The sequence below is a fragment of the Pseudopodoces humilis genome, chromosome 7 (genome assembly GCF_049639895.1).
Source record: "Pseudopodoces humilis isolate 2021_Gansu_Grassland_sample_001 chromosome 7, ASM4963989v1, whole genome shotgun sequence".
Lineage (NCBI taxonomy): Eukaryota > Metazoa > Chordata > Aves > Passeriformes > Paridae > Pseudopodoces > Pseudopodoces humilis.
The window spans coordinates 61,045,816-61,067,945 of NC_142206.1; the positions used below are offsets into that span (position 1 = coordinate 61,045,816).

Sequence of the window (22,130 nt, forward strand, 5' to 3'; positions counted from 1 at the left end):
AAACTCAGGGAATCTTGGTCCCAGGGAATCCCAAACCCAGGGAACCCCAAACCCAGGAAATCCCAAACCCAGGAAATCCCAAACTCAGGGATTATCAATCCCAGAGAATCCCAAACTCGGAAAATCTCAGTCCCAGGGAATCCTGAACTCAGGGAATCTTGGTCCCAGAGAATCCCAAACCCAGGGAATCTCAGTACCAGAGAATTCCAAACCCAGGGATGGCCAGGCTGGGATTGTTGGGGGGGTCTGTGCAGGGCCTGGAGCTGCCCTGGATGATCCCTGTGGGCATTTCCAGCTCAGGGCATTCTGTGACTCTACAATTCCAATTTTTCAAGCACCTCATCCCCTCTGAGCTCTATTAAATCATTATTTGGACGATGGCGAGGCATTTGGGGGTTGTTTTTCCCTGTGTTTGATTCCAGAGTTTTAATTCCTTCTGCCTCAGCTTTAACCCCCCAGGCAGCTCCGTAATTGCACCAGGCTGAGGGCTGGGGGTGGGACTGGTCATTGTCCCCATCATTTCTCTGCAGATGATGCGGATTTTTTCTGATTTTACCATTTTCTGTTTGTCCTGGAGCCAGGCTGGGCTCAGAACAGGGCTGGGACCAGGCTCTGATCCCAGGTGAGCAACACAACACCTCTCCCATCCTTCCCTGCCTCCTCCCCACCTTCATCCCACAGCAAACGGGGCACAGGAGGTGCCAGGACACGGCTCTGGCTGCAGAGGACTTGGTGTCTCTCTCACAGTTCTGACATTTGAAATCAACTTGATGAGAGAGGAAAAAACCAACCCAAATCCCACCAGTTCCTGCTGGGGACCGCTGGCAAGGCAGGATTAGCTCTGGAAAGGGTGGGAAGAGGCACCTGGCCAGCAGGAACCCACACATCGACAGGGTGACGAGCTCCTGGTGTGCTCAGGGGGTGAATGAAGCAGGAGAGGCTGAAGGGGCAGTGAGGAGGAGGAGGGTGAGGGATGAGATGCCTCCAGAGGTGTCCAACAGGATGCTGATCACATTCCAAACGAGCTTTTGGGAGCAAAAGTGTTGTTTTGGGATTGTTTGGGAACACCAAAATTCACCTTCAAGCCCCACCTAGGCGACCTTGCAGCGTTTTGTGCTGTTTTAGGGGGTTTTGTGATGCCAAACCAGTCCCACAGCACCGATTTTTACCTGACAGGCTTTGTTCAACACCTCATCCACAGCAAATCCTGTGTTCTGCCTCTTGGTATCCCTGAGGTACCAAAGGGCTGCCCTGGCTGCTGGGCAGGGAGAGGAGAGGGATGAGGGATGAGGGATGAGGGATGAGGGATGGTTTTTAACAGCTTGGAATTTCTTCTGAAGGAACTCCCCACAGAACTCAGAGCTGGCACTGCCAGCTGGAGCTGGTGGGCTTTGGTGACACAGGAAAACATGGAAATGTTTGGGCCAGGCTTGGACACAAAGCTGGAATAAATAATGTCCATGTGCAGGAAATTTGTCCTTTTTTTGGTTTAGTCAGATCCTGGTGAGGCTTTGCCCAAGGAACATTCCAGGAGCTCCCACTGGGATCCTGCAGTGCTGAGCAGGAGGAGCACAGGGAGCACACAAAGAGCTGCTCTGGCTGTGATCCTAAATCAGAATCCCAGAATGGATTGGGTTGGAAGGGACCCCTAAAGATCATCTAGTTCCAATCCCCCTGGAGTAAGCAGGGGAGATTCCACTGTCCCAGAGTGCTCCAAGCCCTGTCCAGCCTGGCCTTGGACACTTCCAGGGATCCAGGGGCAGCCACAGCTGCTCTGGGTACCCTGTGCCAGAGGCTCCCCACCCTCCCAGCCAGGAATTCCCAATTCCCAATCTCCCATCCATCCCTGCCCTCTGGCACTGGGAGCCATTCCCTGGGTCCTGTCCCTCCATCCCTTGTCCCCTCTCCAGCTCTCCTGGAGCCCCTTCAGGCCCTGCAAGGGGCTCTGAGGTTTCCCTGGATCCTTCCCTTCTCCATGTAATAAATAAATGAACATTCCCAGCTCTCCCAGGCTGGCTCCAGAGCAGAGGAGCTCCAGCCCTCGGAACAGCTCTGTGGCCTCCTCTGGATTTGTTCCAGCAGCTCCACATGCTCCTGATGCTGGACTCCAGGGCTGGAGGCAGCTCTGCAGGTGGGATCTCACCTGGCTGGGGCAGAGGGGCAGAATCTCCCTCTCTCATCCAGGTTTTCCTGCTCCTGGAAGGTCAGTACAGGGTGCATTTTTCCCTCAGAGCAGCTCCCCTGCCAAGCTGGGAGAGCAGGATTGTGTTCCATGTGCTGCCCAGGGAGATGCTGGGGGGTGAACTCTGCCTCCTGGGCTCTGCATTCAGCTTAATCCCATATGGGGTGGTTTTCCCCCAAAAAACCACGTTCAGCAATTCCAGCAGCACGGAGAGGCCTGGCCAGGCATGGAGACTCCTCAGCTGTCCCTGAACAGCTCCAAAACAATCTGGGCTTTGGGTTTGACCTCCTGGCACAACAGGAGAATCCCCAAACAGAACTGATGGGAGTAAGATGAAAATTCCCATTGTATCCTGACATTCCCCACCCAAATCTCTCTCCCACTTGGCTCCCAGCAGTGCCCACATCCACACCCTTCTCCAGGCATCTGGATCCCAGGGAACAGCCAGAGCCAGCCAGGCCAGGAGCTGCTGCCCAGAGCCCTCGTGACTCCCATCCTCCACCAGCCCAAAGGTGCTTTTGGGGCCAAAAAGCTTTCCCAGGAGCCCAGGGCCCCGCTGGCCCCGGCAGCATGCGGAGAACAAGAGGCACTTACCTCATTCGTGCTTCCCTGGGAGAGGCATTGGGAAAGGGGAGACAGAAAGAGAAAGAAACAGCTCTGTGTATCTCAGTGTCCATGGGAGCTCATCCCTGGGGTGTTCCCAGCAGGGCTCATCCCAAACTGGTCCCCTCTTGGAGCCCCTCCCTGCTCTGTCCATCCCTCCTGCACCAGGTCCCAGTCCCATGGGACAGAGCCGCTGGCAGAGTCACCCAGCCCAGCCCCTCCCCTCTGCCACAAATCCTTCCTGGGAGAACTTTCCCTCTGCTTGGAAAGCCACGGGGGCCTGGGGAAGCCAGGAACAGCTCCAAGCACTTTACCCTCTTTATTTTGCCCCAGCTGGAGATGTTGCAAGTGGGCAGCACCTCTGGCTTCCTGCTGCCCGTGTCCTGCCCTTGCTGAACTCCCGCTGCTTCCTGCACTGGGATGGGTTTAAATATCCCAGCACATCCCAAAGGCTCCTGGGGAGTGTCCCTGGGCAAACTGAGCCACTGCAGGGGCTTTACTGGGGATGTTCAGGTGCTGGGGACAGGGCAGCCAGGCTGAATCCCCCGGGAACACTGCTCTGCTGAGCAGCACCACTGCCCAGCTCTGCAATGAGGCAACATCAGCAAATGCTGCCTTTATTTCCCCCAGGGCTGCATGGGCAGCTGCAGCAGCACAGGGAAGCAGGGAAATGTCCTTGTTCTCCATGAAAACCTCACTGGTGGAGGAAGAACAGGGAAGGAGAAGGGCCCTTCCTGCCAGAAATCAGAGCTGGGATGGCTCCTGAGGGATGAGCTCGTGCAGCTCTGCTGTGGGAAGAGCAGGAGGGCACTTTTGGCTCTCTGGACACATGGATTGTACCCCTGGAGGGGGTGCAGGGGTCTGGGGGAGTCTGTGGAGGCTGTTCCCTTTTCTGCAGTGGGAAATCAGGGGCTGGTGCCAAAAGAGGCAGAGCCAAGATCTGGGAGAGCCAAAATCCCTGCCCTGAAGCAGGGGAGAGCGATGGCAGCTCCTCCTGAACAGCCACAGCCGTGCACAACCAAGCACAGGATCCTCCCCAGGGGATCCCTGGCATTCCCACAAGGCTCCACACAACCACAAGAAGGAAAGAAAAAGGCAGAACAAAAGAGCTCACTGGGATTTTTCTCAGATCTACACAGCTTGTTTTCCACACTGGACAGGAACTGGAGGCTCAGAGACACAGCTCCAGCCTTGCTCACCTTACAACAAACTCCACAAACTCATCCACAAACAATTCCTCTGCCCCTCCTCTCCCATCTGGAAGGTCTAAGGAATGGATTAAAACTTCAATTAAAACTGAAAAGGCATCCCTGCACTGATCACAGCACAAAGAACCAGATCTAACAACCCTAAAAACCAAAACCATCTCAAAGTGGGGAGGAAAATCCCCAGGAAAACTCAACACTTAAACAAAACCCAGTGGGGTGCAGGAAGGTTGCTTTTCATGCACCGGTTTAAAATCAAAAGCTCTTTATCCTACCTGATCCCACAAGGCTGCAGCCACTTGATCTATTACAGCTCCCAGCTCTCTGTACTCCCCAGAGTATCTGATATAAGCCCAGGTACAGAGTGTGATAAGTGTCAAGCCCAGAATCATGTTGCACAGGCTGGCTATGATGTCCAAGCCAATGAAGCCGGTGACGCCGGCCAGGACGTAGGTGATGAAGATGACGACGAAGAGCGTGGCCGGGGTGCGGGCAGCGTGGAAGATGTTCTTGCTGTCGTTGTGTTTGATGTACTGGATGTAGAGCTCGTCGATTTCAGCCTCCAGCTGCTGCAGGTAGCGGCGGCTGAACTCCTCCCCTCCCATCTTCTTGACGCCGCGGAAAAGCCGCACGGCCTCTTCCTTCAGCTCCGCGTGTTTGGTCTGCAGGTCGCTGGGAGCCAGGAAGGGTTTGTCACCTCCACACACCTGGGTGGGGAACAGGGGGAGAGAGCTGCTGGAATGGCACTGCTGAGACAGGGAAATCACTGCTGAGATGGGGAAATCAGCCCTGGAATGGGGAAATCACTGTTGAGACAGGGAAATCAGCCCTGGAATGGGGAAATCACTGTTGAGACAGGGAAATCAGCCCTGGAATGGGGAAATCACTGTTGAGACAGGGAAATCAGCCCTGGAATGGCACTGCTGAGACAGGGAAATCACTGCTGAGATGGGGAAATCAGCCCTGGAATGGCACTGCTGAGACAGGGAAATCACTGCTGAGATGGGGAAATCAGCCCTGGAATGGCACTGCTGAGACAGGGAAATCACTGCTGAGATGGGGAAATCAGCCCTGGAATGGGGAAATCACTGTTGAGACAGGGAAATCAGCCCTGGAATGGCACTGCTGAGACAGGGAAATCACTGCTGAGATGGGGAAATCAGCCCTGGAATGGGGAAATCACTGTTGAGACAGGGAAATCAGCCCTGGAATGGGGAAATCACTGTTGAGACAGGGAAATCAGCCCTGGAATGGCACTGCTGAGACAGGGAAATCAGCCCTGGAATGGAAATCAGCCCTGGAATGGGGAAATCACTGTTGAGACAGGGAAATCAGCCCTGGAATGGCACTGCTGAGACAGGGAAATCAGCCCTAACATGGGGAAATCAGCCCTGTCATGTCACCCTTAAGACAGGGAAATCATCCCTGGAATGGCACTGCTGACACAGGGAAATCACTGCTGACACAGGGAAGTCATCCCTAGAATGTCACTCCTGACACAGGGCAATCACCCCTGAAATGTCACTGTTGACATGGTGAATCCACTCCTGAAATGTCACTGCAGACACAGGGAAATCCCTCCTGACACAAGGAAATCACTCCTGAAACATCACTCCTAACACAGGGAAATCTGAAATTAGGGTTAGGGATTAGGGGTTATGGTTTGGGAAGGAATTCCTGGCTGGGAGGGAGGTGAGGCCCTGGCACAGGGTGCCCAGAGAAGCTGTGGCTGCCCCTGGATCCCTGGGAGTGCCCAAGGCCAGGCTGGACAGGGCTTGGAGCAACGTGGGATAGTGGAAGGTGTCCCTGCCATGGCTGGAGTGGGACTGGATGAGCTTTAAACTCCTTTCCAACCCAAACCATTCTGGAATTCCATGAATCTATGACAGGAGAGCCAGGAGACAAGAAGGGACAGGAAGGGATAGAAAGGGACACACTCAGCAGCACCCACCTCCTCCATCCTCTTGCTGTAGGTGTCTTTGGCAGTGGCAACTGCTGCTAAATTGTTGGCTTCTGCTGTGGCCTGTGAGGGCAAAAGGGACACAAAATTTAGGTGCAGAAGGACAGGGTTAAGCTGTGCAAGTGCAGGACATGCATGTGGCACCCAGAATTAGCCCAGGGGCTCTCCCAGCCTCCAGATGATCCCAAAAAAGCTCATCCCATATTTACACATCGAAGAGCCTGCATGAAGAGAGGATTCCTTCCCTCCAAGCCAGAGCTATGAAAACTTTGGCTTCAGCTGTGGGAACCAGCAAGGAAAGAGATAAAAGGCTCAGCCACAAGTAAACAGCTCCAGCTGCCACCCCCAGCAAGGCTGGCTCCAGCAGCCACTTCTCCCATGTGTCACCTCCCTGTGTGGCCCCAAGGATGTCATTCACCTGCAGGGAATCATTCCAGCTGAGCTGGCTGCTGCTGTGTGCAGCCAGCAATTCCCCACACTCCATCCCAGGTGTGATTCCTCAGCCATGGCAGCCTCGTGATGCCAAGCTCTTCCCCTTGGGTGCTTTCACTGAGGCATTTGGAATAAAGTCCCAGCAGACCCACTGTGCTGCACAATTCCTGGGAATTAATGGCAATTCCAGTGCAGGAATTCCCACAGCTCCCCCTCACACATACCTGCAGCATCGATTTGGGGTGTGGCAACTCCTCCCCTTGGTAGATCTTTATGTATGCCTGGAAAAGAGCAGGGAAAAGGGAATTGTGTGGAATGCAGCACACAGGAGCAACACCAACCACCCCCACCCAGCTCCAGACAGGGTTTAGAAGCAGGAAGAGAAGGATGCTCCAGCACAAGATGGCTTTGGTCAGAAAATGCCACTCCTTGGGTGGCCTGGGTCAGTCACTGGAGGCTCTCCCTCCTCCACTCACTCCCAGTATCCCTCCCAAAGGATCTGCACCTACCTCTGGCCTTTCCCTGGAGGAGAAGGAGCCAAGGTAGCCCTGAAGAGTAGGTGGGGAGAATTACTCACCAATGTCTCGCAAGGAAATGTCCCAGTAGCCATGACAACAAAAATAAGCTTTTTCCAAAGGCAATTGGAACAGAGCCCTCAGCTTATCCCCCTCTAGCCCTCCATTTTTCAGGGAAGAAAAACAGCTCCTCCCATTTTTTGGGCTCGCTGTGTGGTCAAATACACGACCATGAGGTGTTTGACCTCTGCTGCAGCGAGTCAGGACTGTCAGTGCTGCCCTGCCTGCTGCTGCTGCTTTCCCCTTTAGCTACAGCAAAATTCCACAGAGGAATAAATCCACTTTCTCTGAAATAAACACCTTAAAATACTCCACAAGGCCTCGACAGGTGATATGGTTTCCATTGATCTCCTTAACATCCAGGTTCTCGGGACTAAGAAGCCAAGGAATCAAAATCTTTAAGTTCTTGATGAATTCATCGTCTATTTCTGGAAAAAAAAAAAATAAAAAGAAAAAAGAGGCATCAGAGAGTCCCAGAATAGTTTGGGTTGGAAGGGACATTAAAGACCATCATGTTCCAATCCCCTGCCATGGAAGGTTCTTCCCCCAGAGGGTGGAAGGAACAGGCTCCACAGGGAATGGGCACGGCCCCAAAGCTGCCCAGAGCTCCAGGAGGATTTGGACAAAACTCTCAGGGATGCACAGGATGGGATTTCTGGTGCTTCCATTAAATTAATCTGTATGGCACTGAAGGCAGAAGAAAACCAATGCAACAGCCAGGAATTTGGAAGGTAACAGAGAGCAGGGAAGATCCCTCACATTTCTTCCATCAGAGCACAAAAAGCTGAGTACAGCTCTGAGGCAACAAGATAATTGTGAAAATTGTGTCAAGAAGCTGCTGACAGCTCCTGTCTGCACACAGCACTTGTTCCATACTCCTCAGCACCTGGGATTAAGGGGGAGCTCCAGGGATCAGCTCAGTTTCCACCAGCACATCTCCCTCCCTGTCCCTCCTGCTTAGCGTGGAGTTTGCCAGGAGAGCAAGTCTGAGCCAGACAAAACCAGGGAAAAATTCACATCTTCGCTTGCTAATTTATTTTAAGTAGCTAATGGTCCACTTTATTGCTAAGATTGCAGCAGCCTGGAACCAGCCACACTGGCGAGGAGGTCACAACAAACACCTAAAAATATCCCCAGCACGTGGCTCCGTTTGGGGTGGAGAATCTCACCACAGCTCTCTTCTCCTTTTTAACCTGCTGAACCAAGCCTGCCCTGTAGGGAAACCACGGATCAGATAAATCAGGCAGATTAAATATTCCCTGGAAAGCTTTTCAAAGTGAAATAACGTTCTGAGAGCTTGTGGAACCAGCCTTGCAGCAACCAGGCTCTGCCTGTGCAGGTGAGGCACAGGAATTTAACTTCACACCACATCCATAAACATCCAGTCTCATCCCTGCCCTTCCCAGTTTTCCTATCAATGTCCTGGGTACTGCCAGCAGCTCTCAGGCCTCGTCAGCCTCCCACACCTTCTCCCCCTCCACGTCTGTCTGCTGCACTGGGAAGCAGCAGATGGGGGTGTGAACGTCACTGGGAGGAGGATCCAACTCCTGTCCCAGAAGTTTTTTCATGGAAAATACTTATGGGGGTTTCAGGAACAAGCAGGACAGTCTGCCAGGGCTTCTAAGGAATCAGAGTAGAAACCAGAGCTTTGCCTTTGTACCTTTCAGTTTTCCATCGAAATTGGGGTTGGTGGCGACTTTGAGGCCGGGGTGAGGTAAGAGGAAGCAGGAGATTTTGGTGAAGCAGGAATGGATGTGCTTCCTGACATTCTGCAGCTCTTCGTGCTGATTGCCTGACACCTGTGGAGACAATGAATCACAGAATTCCCTGAGCTGGAAATGCCCACAGGGATCATCCAGGGCAGCTCCAGGCCCTGCACAGACCCCCCAACAATCCCAGCCTGGCCATCCCTGGGAGAAGTGTCCAAATGCTCCTGGAGCTCTGGAGCCTTGGGAATGTCACCATTCCCTGGGGAGTGCCAGCACCCTCTGGGGGCAGAACCTTTCCCTGAAATCCAACCTGAACCTCTCCTGGCACAGCTCCAGCCATTCCCTCAGGTACTGGCAGTGGTCACCAGAGAGAAGAGCTCAGTGCTGCCCATCTACTTCCCACAGTTTGGGGTCAGAGTTTCCTTCTGACTGGAATATGGGATAAAGCTGGCAGGAGCACAGGATACTCCACACTGTGGATGAAAGGAACACAGGAGATTCCACAGGCAGGAGGACAAGGAGAAGGAACTGGATTATCTCTGACCACATGCCCTGGAGCATGTTATTACCGTTTGGAAAATGCACATTTCCATGGATGACCAGAATACAAAAACATTTGGGATTTCCCACTAGGGCCTTCCTTGTCTCACATTTAATTAGGTCTCTCCACTACCAGATCACCCATGCATTTCCTGACTGATCCCAAGCAGCCCTTACCCATCATTTTTACTGTACAACTCCCTAATTACCAAAGCATCATTCCCAGTCTCTTGGGAATTTGCTGACTCCCACTGCTGTCCACTCTCCCAGAGAGTTCCAGAAGCCTGAGCATGCAAGGAAATTTCACCCTCTCCAAATTCCTCCTCTGTGATTTTAAGGCACTGACTGTGACCACAGCCAGCACTGCAGCTCACACCTGACATCCAGTGCTGATGCCACCCATCTGAACAGGAAAATCATGGAATCACAGAGTGGATTGGGTGGGAAAGGACCTTAAAGCTCATCCAGTTCCACCCCCTGCCATGGGCAAGGACATTTCCACTATCCAAGGTTGCTCCAGAAACAAGAGCAGGCAAAACATACCTTCAGCCTCTTCTCCAAAAATCTTGCACCACCATCAGATCCATAGGAAAATTCATAAGGGAAGCTCCAGTCACGAACAAGGAATATAAGGGACTGGAAAAAACACAACAGTGGGGTCAGTGAGCTGCTGCTCTGAGCCCACAGCAGTGGCTGAGCACCCTCTGCACCCTCACCCTCATTTCAAACCACGCCAAAACCTGGCCCCGAGCCTTTTCCCAGCTCCAGCAGCATCTCCCACCTTTCCTGGTGGAAATAAGAGGTCCCTGTGTGCAGGGACTGACACCACTCCACTGCCCCACAAGAAAAAGGGGGAGAACCCCCCAAAATACTGCACCAGTTTGAGTCCCTGGCTGGGAGAACAACATCAATCAGCTAAACTGCCCAAGAAAAGGGATTGTTGCTAACCAGGACAAAAGGCAGCAAAGCTCCCTAATTCCAGCCACATTTAGTTCCATCCTATGGGAATTCTACAGGCTCATTCTTTCAGCCTTTTTCACTGGGCAGCCTTCCAGACAGACTTTTCATGAGAAGCAGATGCAGAGGAATGAGGGTGAATAAGAAATCATTGGCTTTTGTAATCTTTATTGAGGCATTCAAAGTTCCTGGGCAGTAAATAAATAAATACCAGAACGGTCAACTTTGAATATTAAAAAAAAAAATAAGTTTTTAGAAAAAAATCAGGTCTCCACTGCCTCATCTGTACAAGGGACCAACATCCCATGTAGGAAATAAAGGGTTTGGAGGGGGAAGTCCTGAATGCCAAAGCCCAGGAGGGTCTGGCAGAGGTGCCAGGGTTCCTCTCATGCACACAGATAAGCAAGTCAGCAAGTGGAACCCATTTCATTGGAATTTCCCTAAAATTCATCTATGCTTAGAACAAAAAAATCTAATGGAGGGAGGGGAAATATTCCTGCTATTTCTCTTCCATAAAACATCAGAAAAAGTTAAAAAAAAAGAGGAGAGAACAGTGAGTTGGCCTTTTTGAATTGCAGGAGAAGCCAGAGTGACTGCACTCAGTGAGCTGGTTCAGGACATGCTGTTCTCAAACACCACGAGATGCTTAAGAGACATGTCCATGTTTAGGACTTTTTCCACAAACATATTATGCATGCCTTGAATTAGGAATTATTCTTTTTTTCCTCAAGTAAAACTGTTGTTCCAGACAGGCTGTGTTTACCATTGCCTTTGTGAAGGCCCCACATTCAGGGCCAGCCTCTGGTGAGGGCTCCTCAGAGTAAGGAGAGGAGGGAGACAAAGGGAAATGAGGAGGGAGACAAAGGGGAAAGCCTTCCCTTCCCTTCCCTTCCCTTCCCTTCCCTTCCCTTCCCTTCCCTTCCCTTCCCTTCCCTTCCCTTCCCTTCCCTTCCCTTCCCTTCCCTTCCCTTCCCTTCCCTTCCCTTCCCTTCCCTTCCCTTCCCTTCCCTTCCCTTCCCTTCCCTCCCCTGCAGTTTATTCACACTTGGAGAATCCCAGGATCCCAGAATGGTTTGGTTTGGAAGGGACCTTCAAGTTCATCCAGTTACACCCCTGCCATGGCAGGGACTCCTTTCACTGTCCCAGGCTGCTCCAAGCCCTGTCCAGCCTGGCCTTGGACACTTCCAGGGATGGAAGCCACAGCTTCTCTGAGAAAACTCTGCCAGGGCTTCCTCACCCTCACTTTTGCTGCTTTCTAATCAACACTCTCAGATTTAAAAACATGTTCTGCAGGCACCAGCCCACGCTGGATGCAGACAGGAGATCATTTCTCACCTGGCCACAGCACCACTGACCCTTCTGCCACATTTGTCACACCCACAAGGGTTTCCAGCATCGTTTGATAATTTTCCCCTGATCATTAATGAAGATGACATTGAATCAGAGAGAGCCTGGGGGGATCCCAAGGAAACACTTCTGAAGGATGATGATTCCCTGTTACAATTAGTTCAGCGTGCTCTGGCATCTATCAGTTAATGAGTTTTTAATCCATTAACAATGGATTAAACCAGACAATGCTGAGTTCATTTGCCTTTAATCAGCATCCTGGAGAGATAAGGCTGACAGAAGGGGATGGATCATGGTGAAAGTTACCTTTATCAACCCAACTCCTGGTCTTTCAAAAACAGATAATGGGATTGTTTGACAAGAATCACCATCCACAAACTGTGACTTGACAGCAATTACAGTGTTTGGGAAAATCAGAGCCTATTATCCAGCTCTAATGATTTAAGCATGTTTAAGTTTCCCCTCACAGCCTCCTTTTCACTGATGGGAGTAGGAAGTATCTCAGTTTCACTGGAATATTTGGCTACATTATCCCCACAGTTTTTAAATAAGGAGCAGGAATATTTATTTAATGTCTGGCTTTTTGCTGTACCACCTTACAATGTTCTTCAAGCTCTAGCCTGTCATATATTTTTACTATATATATTTGTAGTTTTACCATCTATCAGTCACCAGCACACAGCAGAATCCAATACACCTTAAAAATCTCAATTTTTCCACTTGTTGTATTTTTTTAAGTTTTAATTTTATTTCCACTTCCTGACCACAGACACCTTATAAACCCCTTAGTCCTTCCAGCACAATTCTCTTTTTATGTGGGAAAGAAAATGTAAAATACCTGCAACTCATTCCCAATTACTCTTTGGATTTTCACAGGATGCTTTGTACTCTTGCTGGTTTTTATTTTAGGAAGTTCACAAACCTTCATCCAACGTAATCAAAACACTCCTGTGCCTTTAAAAACAGGAACCAACCTCACCTACTGTGAATGCCCAATGCTATCCTTTTTTATTTTAACCAGCTTTTCACAGGTTGGGGAGCAGAAGGACGAACAGATGTCCCTTATTTGAAGTTAACACCCCACTCACACCGAGTTTTCCCACAGCTCTGCTAATCCTTATCCTTTCATTTTGCCAGGAGCAGGGATTCCCAGGGCAGGTGAGTTCAAACCTCTCAGAGCAAAGATTGGGCGGAGTTCCTTGCTGCAAAACCAGCTGCTTTCCATGCCCAGGACAGGGCAGAGCTCTTGGGATGGCCAGGGTTGAGAAAGGAAAGGAAGAGGGATGTTGGATGTATCTGGAAGCACAAAGCCCTTCCTCGGAGCAGCTGAGCCGGTCCCAGGCAGTCCCATCTCCTCCCACGCTGCAAACTGCAGTGACACCTCGTGGTGAAGCCAACGGGCTCCGGGACAAACGAGCTGGCCAGGACCCTTGGACTCACCTGGAAAGGCTTCTGGAATGTCTCCTCCATGGCCAGCCGGCCGTACTCGGTGAACAGCTGGAAGGAGAGAACAGGACAGTGAGTTTGTCACTGCAGGCACTGTGGGGCACCAGCACTGACTCTGTTCCCTGGCTCAGGTTGGATATCAGGAATGGTTCTTTCCCCAGAGGTGCTGGCACTGCCCAGGCTCCCCAGGGAATGGGAACGGCCCCGAGGCTCCAGGAGCGTTTGGGCAGCGCTGCCAGGGATGCCCAGGGTGGGACTGTTGGGGTGTCTGTGCAGGGCCAGGAGCTGGATTTCGTGATCCCTCTGGGTGCCTGGAGGGAATTCTGTGATTCCCTGAAGCAGTAAGGGATATTTATGAGCGGGGACTACCAGCACCACGGGCAGAGTTGGACACAGAGTGGCTCTGAGCTCCCAGCTCCCATCCCAGAGGCACAGGGAGCTGTTATGGAACCATCATCCTTGCTGAGCTCTCATGTGAGAGATCCCAGCCTGGAGCTTCTGGCTGCCAAATCTGTGGAAAATGGCTCAGATCAGCTGCTTGCTGCTGGTTTCATACCAACCAGAAACTTCTCATGCTCCAGGGGGCTGCTGGAGCTCTGCTCCCTCTAAACACTCCAGGAAGGAGCGGAAATCAATTCAGAAATAAGTACTTTCCCTGCAAACCCCTGCTGTGCAAAGACTCTAAAATCAGCCTAGCAGCAAGATTTGAAGACTCTCCAGTCTCTCTGCACTCTAATTTCTAACTGAAGGCACAATAATGTGTTTCACAGATGCCTAAAAGTGGGTCAACTTGTTAAACAGTCATGGCTTAAAATCCAAACTGAAACATCAGAGCTACGCTGAATAAATTCAGTGTTAAAGAACTGTTATTGTTAATAATATTTATGGACTGAGATAATTCAGAAGTCTTCAAATGCTGAATTTTTCAGCTGGACTTTTGCTTTTCTTTCCTTTCCTTAAGCTCCTGGAAAACCCTACATAATTAATCAATCAATCAGCTGAACAGAAGAGAAAGCAGGAGGTAATTCCAGGAAATGGGCAGGACACCTGTGCCACAGAAATCCCATTAGCTGCTTGTCTCCAACTGCCAGGGCTGGAATCACCCTTAGAGCGTCACCTGTACTGAGCCACTACCAGATGGCAACATCCAGGCTGATAATTCACAACCACAGAATAAAATCCCAGGATGGTTTGGGTTGAAATCTCATCCAGTTCCATGGGCAGGTACACCTTCCACTATCCAAGGTTGCTTCAGCCCTCATCCAAGCTGGCCTTGGACACTTCCAGGGATGAGACAGCCACAGCCTCTCTGGGAAACCTATGCCAGGGCCTTACAAGCAGAAATTCCTTCCCAATATTCCATCTAACTCCTCCAGGAGTGGAAGCCATTCCCCGTGGTCCTGTCACCCCAGGCCCTTGTAAATAGCCACAATTAGGTTACCCCTAATTACCCCTCTTACCTGCAAGTGCTGCAGATCATCCTCCTGCACATTCTGGGACAAGTTATAAACCTGCATTTAAATAAAAAACCAACTTTAGATCACTCAGAACAGCCTGTCCTTGGGGCTAACACATGGTTGGTGTGGCTAAAGCCTACAACATCCCCCTGGGGACACGGGCAAGGTCCCAGGTGGTGCTGGTACAAGTGGTAGGAAGGGAAGCCCTGACAGGCTCTGTAGCTGTTGGGGACTGAACTCCTCCAGCCCAGAGGTTTCTTACCTGGATGGAGCTGATCATGGTGCTGAGGGCAAACACGGTGGCTGAGTCCCTTAGGGTGGACTGGCTGTCAAAGGTGCCCTGTGTGTCCATCAGCAGCACCGCGACCTGCGGGGCACAAAGCTCCTGTCAGCACCGCCAGGCAAAGCCACCCTCATGTGCCACGGGGGGAATGTCAGCTGAATTATTGTGCTGGGGTCTCACTGCTTCTGCCTCAGCCCCTTCAGTGGTGGGGGACAAAGGAAAAGCTCATCCCCAGCCAGCAGGGTGACTCCAGCAAAATTAATGCTCTGTGAGGGAAGTGCTCTGCTCCTCAGACATCTGCTGTCAGTGCAGAGGAGGCTCTGCCTGAGTCTGCACCAGAAACCAAACACAAATTGCACCTCCCAAACCCAAACACACTCAGCCAACGTTAGGAATCACACCCTGAATGACTCAGTGTCACTTGGGTGCCATGCTCTGCATTGAAGTGCAGATAAATACAAATATTCCAGCTGAATTTGCAGGATGCTCCAAATCCACTGTGACAACACTGAATGAAGTCACTCTGCAACTTCTGCTCTAGGAAAGAGGAGCAGTTTGCAAGGACATGAGATTCAAGATTTCTGGGAATAGTACAGATGGGATGCCCAGAGTTGAGGGACACTTAGGGAACATATCAGGGATACTTGGACAGCACATCACCTCACTGTTAAAATAATAGAGACATGGTATTGAAAACCTTCCCTAAACTTGCCCAGCCACCTAAGACAAGGCAGGAGAGTCTCAAAAGCTGGAAGAGGAAAATGAGCTGACAGCAGAGACACACACACACACACCTTGGTGCCATCGGGCTTGTCCACCAGGAAAACCTCGCTCCATATCTGAATCCCGGTCGTCTCCCGCTCGGAGCCGCCCCTCCAGGAGAAACCAGTCAGAGGCTCGTTGTAATCCCCAACCCAGTCCACTGCTTCCTGCAGGGAGAAACACAGGGAGTTGCTGTTAAAAAGGTAAGAGGTTAACAGAGGTGTTATAAAGGGTAAAAGGTTAAGAACCCCATAAGGGAGGTTTTTATTTCCTTTCACTGTCAAGGCACCTCAAATCCTGGGGTGAGTTTGGGGTTCCTCACAACAAAGACATGGAGGGGCTGGAGTGTGTCCAGAGTAGGGAACGGAACTGGGGGAGGATCTGGAGCACCAGGAGAGGCTGAGGGAGCTGGGAAGGGGCTCAGCCTGGAGAAAAAGAGGCTCAGGGGGGCCTTCTGGCTCTGCACAAGTCCCTGACAGGAGGGCGCAGCCAGGTGGGAATCAGGCTCAAGTCCCAGGGAACAAGCAGCAGGAAAAGAGGAAACAATCTGAAGTTACACCAGGGAAAGTTTGGGCTGGATATTAGGAACATTTTTTTCACTGGAAGGGTGGTCACACATTGGAACAGGCTGCCCAGGACAGTGGTGGAGTCTCTGTCCATGGAAGTGTTCAAAAAACACGGATATGACACCTGAGGATATGGTTTAGTGGTGAATAAGGTGATGCTGGGTTGGCAGCTGGATTCAATGATCTTAGAGGGATTTTCCAGCCTAAATGATTCTGTGATTCAGGGCAGCAGATGTGAACATTATGTGAACATTCCTGCTCCAAAGTCAAGAGTCCACGAGAAACTTCTGCCTGGGGAAGGATCTGCTCTATTTTGTGAAGCCCACACTCATGAGAGGCTTGAGCATTCCTAAAGCACCAAGTCCTGCCCAGCTCACCCCTGAGCAGAACATGGGAACAACAGGCCCTGGGAAGGGCCCCCGAGCTGCAGCCTTACCTTATTGTACATGTACCGCAGCATGAAGTCCATCAGGAATGATTTTCCTTTCCTAAAAGCTCCAGCCACGGACACAGCCACGACCTCCTTATCTCTGACAGCCTCGGAGAGGAGGATGCGGTTCAGGGCGGCCTCGTCCAGCTCAAAGGAGTGGTCATCTTTGACAATGAGCACCTGCACTGGCCCTGCCTTCCTGACGGATTCCTCCTCCTCAGAGCTCCACTCGTAAGTCTTGTCTGCAAAACTACCTGTGAGGACAGGGAAAACCAGAGGGGTTTGGTGCCTTCCTCTGCACAGTGAGGAGTCAGGGAGAGCAGGGCTGGGCAGGGTGCTAAGAGATCCCAAAACTCAAATATCCATCCCAAAATGGCATCATCCACAGCAGATCTGCTGCTGCACCTGGCCTCAGACATCCCAGTGGAGACTCTGTGCTTCTTTAGGGTCATCTGACCCCATGCTCCACACAGGCAGAGCATTCCCTGATGGAATTTCCCTTGGCAAAACACATCCATTAGATTTTACGTGGAAAACGGATCCCATGACTTCCTACACAAACAGTGCCTGCCATAAAACCTCCCTTAGCCCTTTCTCAGCTGGAAAAGCAAAGCCCAAGCCTTCTCATCATCCCTTCTACCACATTGTCTAGGGATCTGCTCTCCTCTGGACACTCCCCACCAGGTCCTTTCCTCAAGGCTGGCTCAAAAATGGAAGCAGCTCTCCAGCTGAGGTGTCCAAGGATCTCACGTCTCTATCAAAGGATGCTGCCTTTGTGTATCCTGTGCCACTGCTGTTCCTGTAGCAACACATTCCTGCTCCATCTGCAGCCTGAGCTGATGCTCCAAGTGCAATCTGCTGTTCCTGCCATCAGCCTCATCATCAGCATCCCCCAGGACATTCCCAGCAGGAATCAGGCCATGCAGACACAAGCTCATCCTGATAAAAGCCACTTCTCTGCTCCCAGGAGGAAAACACACACAAAGCACAAGCATTGCCCACTTTCCCAATTGGAAATGGCAAAGTTCCCTGTGGAGCAGCTGCCCAGGCTGTGGAGGGATCACACAGGAGGCTCTCACAGGACCCAGATGCATTTTAAGACCTGCAGCCCTGGGATTTGCAAAGAGCAGGATGGCTCCAGTAATTTTCCTTTCCTGGTCTTTCCAAACTTTCCAGCACAGGGAAGAGATGCCTAAGGTGATTGATGTGCCAGTCAGCTCACCCACAGCCACGTGAAACCTCCTTGCCAGCAGGGAAAGGAGCATGAGATGGAAAGTTCCCCACATTCCAACAAAAACTTCCCAGATTGATGGCTCGGGCTGTAACTTTCCCAAATTTTGCCTCAAGCTAAACCTCCTCAGTGTCTGTTTCAGCCCCTGACCTTGGGGACCCAATTTTGAGCTGTTTCAAAGCACAAGGACTGTGTGTGCACATGCTAAAAGAGAAGTTATAAATATCAAGAGGAATAGGATTTGCCCATTCCAGGCCTCTCTATAAAGAAGCCTCCAGCAGTAACTCTATATTTTAAATAACAGCAGCACTTTTGTGATTTCCTAAGATCCCACAAGGAAGTACCAGGATCATTAAGCCTGGTTGCCAGGGGATTTCTGGTGGCTCTTGGACATATACTATGAGCTTTCTTTGCTCACAGCTGAAAGACAAAGATCTTTTCTTTCCATTGCTTGGAGGTTTTTTAGCTAAACAAAAGTCCCAAATGCTGTGAAAAGTGAGATTCTCCACCAGACTGCAGCACTAAAATCTTTTCAAGCCCCTGCCCTGTGTCACTGCTTAGGGGCCTCCAGGAAAAAGAACAACAAAATCCTTCCCATTTCAAATCCATGGAGTCAGGATCCAGGCACACATTGCCAAATGAAGGTGTCTGAGAGCAGGCACACACCAAACACCTTTTCCAGCACTGAGGAATTGCCAACAGGTAAGGACAGCCAGGTGCCAAAGGGCCACAGGCTCGTGTGCTCTTCTTAGGCACTGCCAAGCTGCCATAGAAAGGATAGGAAATACCTCCCCTCTTGTGGTGTTTCCCAAAGCCCTGCTCAGCTAACCCAAGTCCTATTTTTATTTTCTTCTTCCAGCTACACAGAAAGGACAGTGGAGAGATCCTTGGATAGGATGTGACCCATGGCGGGGGCAGGAAAAGATTTGTAAATCAAATTAAACTTAAGTATTTGTGACTCTAACTCAGCCATCAGGGTGCAACAGCTGTGCCACCTTCCCAGACCAGACAGATCCCACCTCCAGGCACACAGACAGAGGGAAGTGGGACCAGCTCTTTGGCTGGAGCTCCTCTGCTCTGGAGCCAGCCTGGGAGAGCTGGGAATGTTCACCTGGAGGGGAAAAGGATCCAGGGAGAGCTCAGAGCCCCTTGCAGGGCCTGAAGGGGCTCCAGGAGAGCTGGAGAGGGACTGGGGACAGGGGATGGAGAGACAGGACACAGGGAATGGCTCCCAGTGCCAGAGGGCAGGGATGGATGGGAGATTAGGAATTGGGAATTCCTGGCTGGGAGGGTGGGGAGCCTCTGGCACAGGGTGCCCAGAGAAGCTGTGGCTGCCCCTGGATCCCTGGAAGTGTCCAAGGCCAGGCTGGACAGGGCTTGGAGCAGCCTGGGACAGTGGAAGGTGTCCCTGCCATGGCAGGGGTGGAACTGGATGAACTTTAAGGTCCCTTCCAACCCAAAATATTCTAGGATTCCATTTATGATTTATGCTTTTACTCATCCTGCACTAGCAGTGGGTACCAAGATGGGCACAAATCCTTGGATGCTCCTGGCTCAGAGAACTGAATGGATCTCCCAGTCCTGGCCAAGGATCCAAACCCCAGCACAGGGGGCTGAGGAGAGTCCCCTGCCACCCCCACCCCACAGGGACACCTGGTGCCGGATCTCCTCTCCTGGTGCCTGGATGGGATCTTCCACATCTTCTTCTCCCTCTGCTCTTTCCAGCAGCTGAATCAACAACCAGTGCAGAGAAGGAATTATTTTATCCCTTCAAATCATCAGAATCTGAAGGAGAGTCATTTTTTTAAGCAGATATTACAGATTTTGGGAGAATGTCTCCAGACACAGAAGTGGCCAGGGTCTCCTAGGGGATATCTTTGTTTCCATCACCTGAACACCAGGAAAACCAGGCTGTTTGAACAACACAAAGCATAATGAGCAGGATATGTTGATTTCTCAGTTCCTTGGAGACAGCAGGAAAGAGGGATTATATTAAGAAGGTCTCTGAACTATTTTCATCCCTATCTCTGTTCCTTTCACATAGGCCATCTGCAGACAACTGTCTTTTTCATATTTATATTCATATTTCCATGTGATGAAACTTCCAGGTTCTGTTTATTAGATTATCTGCCACATTGCAGAGCCAGGGATTATTTTATAAAATGGCTGCACACTACTGGAAATCAGTGATTTTAACTGGTCCTTCTGGCCATAAATGAGTTATTTGCCTTGAAGGAAGCTGTACCTGGCAGTGGTAAAAACTCATATAGCCAAAAAGGAAAGGAAGGAGAGCTCAGCTTTCCTAAACACACTCTTGTTTTCACTCCTTTTCTGAGTTCTGACTCCTCCTTTCTCTCGGCTCTCTCCCGGCGCCCTGCAATTACGTCAATTCTCCAGCTGCTCATTCAGAAATTGTCAGGATCCAGCTCCTTTTCCCCATTTCATAACAGCTCATTCCCATGACTCTGGAGCGGGGTGGAAGCCACGTCTCTTTTCCATATGGTGATTCCAAGTGGGAAGGGGAAGGAGAGCAGGATTTGCGTTTTACTGGGTTGTCAGACAGCATAAAAAAAGCAAAGAATTCTTTAACTGGTCTAAGACTTGCTTTTGAATAAATTAATTAAATTGGCACAGCATATTTCACATTGTGCCTGTGTGTAGACTGACAGACACATCTAATGTAATTTACTTAATTTATTCTTCTCTAGGAGTTAATTATGTGCCACTAATTATGCAATGTTTGGTGAGTGCTTGCTGCAGCCTGTTTTCCCTTAGCCATGGAAGAACAGGTCACAGAAATGCTGACTGCTTCTCAGAGTCCCACTAAGGAATCAGCCTTGTCCTCAAGTGAGCCTGCACAATAAATACATTTCATTCCAGAGAATGAAACACAGCCATGTCCCATCATCTGTGCAAACACTGCCTGACCAGAGCCTGAGGAAGCCAATTTGCCAGCCCTGCTCACAGGCTCTCTTGGATCCCAGGAGTCTCAGCCATCCAAGCATTGCCTGTGGAAAGCAGGGGCTGCAGCCTGGGCTCCAATTCCCCTGCTGAAACCACAATTCCAGAATAGTTTGGGTTAGAAGAGACCTTAAAAATCATCTCATTTCACCCCCCTGCCATGGCAGGGACACCTTCCACTATCCCAGGCTGCTCCAAGCCCCATCCAGCCTGGTCTTGGACACTTGCGGGGATCCAGGGGCAGCCACAGCTTCTCTGGGCAACCTTTACCAGGGCCTTACCATCCTCACAGGGAAGGATTTTTTCCTCCTATCTAATCTCATCTCTCCTTTTTTAATTTAAATCCATTTCCCATCATCATATCACTATCTGCCCATGTACAAAGTCACTTTCCTTTTTTATAATCCACTTCCAAGTACTGGAAGGCCACAGTGAGGTCTCCCTGGAGCTTTCACTTCTCCAGGCAAAACAACCCCAGCTCAGATGTCACACACACAAAAACACCAATGTCAGGCAGTGCTGCCTTTCTGATGGCATTCAAACCAAGTTACTGCATGGAAAACAAACTACCAAGGGGAGAAAATTGAGGTTTGATAGGAAGCTTGAATTTGCTGTTACTGCCTTGGAAGAGAGTATCCTGTATCTGTTGTGTCAGGCTGCTTATCAGCAGCTCTCAGGGGATCAGTTTGAGCAGCAGTTGTATCTGTGTGGGTCCTTTCTGGAGTTTCCATCCCAAACATATCACACCGCCACCGACAGCACCACGAGCCAAGCCCTGAACAGAGCTTGCAGTCAGCCTCCATCCCTCTGGATGCTCTCCAGAGAGCTGCAGCTTGCAGGAAAGCTTATCTGCCCTCCACAACAGCTCTGGGGAACACAGCCCTCCCTCCCCTGCACTGGGCACGTTCAGCCTGGCTGCTGCTAGCACACAAGCTCTGCTCTCTGTGGCTGTGCTCAACTCTCTCTGCCACATGCCAGCCAGAGATGATCAGCAGGGCTGGGAGGGGCTGGCAGCTTCGAGCATGCACCAGGAATCCTCTCCTCCTCCTCCCCACGACAGGCTGACACAGAGCTCAGCACCTGATGCAGGGAAAAATGGGGAATAAAGCAGTCATGTGCACTGGAGAGCCAGAGCAGGGTGTTGGCCAGCAATAACCCAGCCTGGTTCTGCACAAAGGATGCACCCCAAGAGCTGAGCCTGGCCAGCTGAGAGCTGGCAAATTCCCCCAGCATGGGCTGCCAGAAGGTGTCTAGACAGAGATGCTCCTGGGCCTTCCAGAGGGTGGAGCAGTGAAGCCTGGCTGGGCAAAGCCCTGTCTTACAGCCACCCCTGCTCTGCAGTCCTGCCTGCACCGCACCCTCTGAAGGCCAGCAGGTCAGAAATCCTCCCAAGCCAGGTTTAACCACACACACAGAGTCACCACCCCTTGCTGTGTCACAGAATCCCAGACTGGTTTGGGCTGGAAGGGATCTTAATGCCCATC

General features: G+C 51.0%; 1 protein-coding gene across 2 annotated transcripts in view; it reads right to left on the reverse strand.

Moving 5' to 3' along the window:
- Positions 1 to 22,130, reverse strand: part of ATL1 (atlastin GTPase 1) — a 29,982-nt gene that overhangs the window by 1,881 nt on the left and 5,971 nt on the right. The window contains exons 2-13 of one of the 2 annotated variants that reach the window (XM_005528585.3): positions 16,461 to 16,708; positions 15,491 to 15,625; positions 14,676 to 14,780; positions 14,417 to 14,467; positions 12,951 to 13,007; positions 9,750 to 9,842; positions 8,618 to 8,756; positions 7,258 to 7,385; positions 6,607 to 6,663; positions 5,942 to 6,013; positions 4,266 to 4,697; positions 2,777 to 2,791 (exon numbers count right to left, since the gene is read on the reverse strand). In XM_005528585.3, coding sequence (XP_005528642.1) covers positions 2,777 to 2,791; positions 4,266 to 4,697; positions 5,942 to 6,013; positions 6,607 to 6,663; positions 7,258 to 7,385; positions 8,618 to 8,756; positions 9,750 to 9,842; positions 12,951 to 13,007; positions 14,417 to 14,467; positions 14,676 to 14,780; positions 15,491 to 15,625; positions 16,461 to 16,708 — 1,532 coding nt within the window. The remainder of the gene's footprint in view (positions 1 to 2,776; positions 2,792 to 4,265; positions 4,698 to 5,941; positions 6,014 to 6,606; positions 6,664 to 7,257; positions 7,386 to 8,617; positions 8,757 to 9,749; positions 9,843 to 12,950; positions 13,008 to 14,416; positions 14,468 to 14,675; positions 14,781 to 15,490; positions 15,626 to 16,460; positions 16,709 to 22,130) is intronic. The other variant, XM_088058269.1, reaches the window with a different exon arrangement.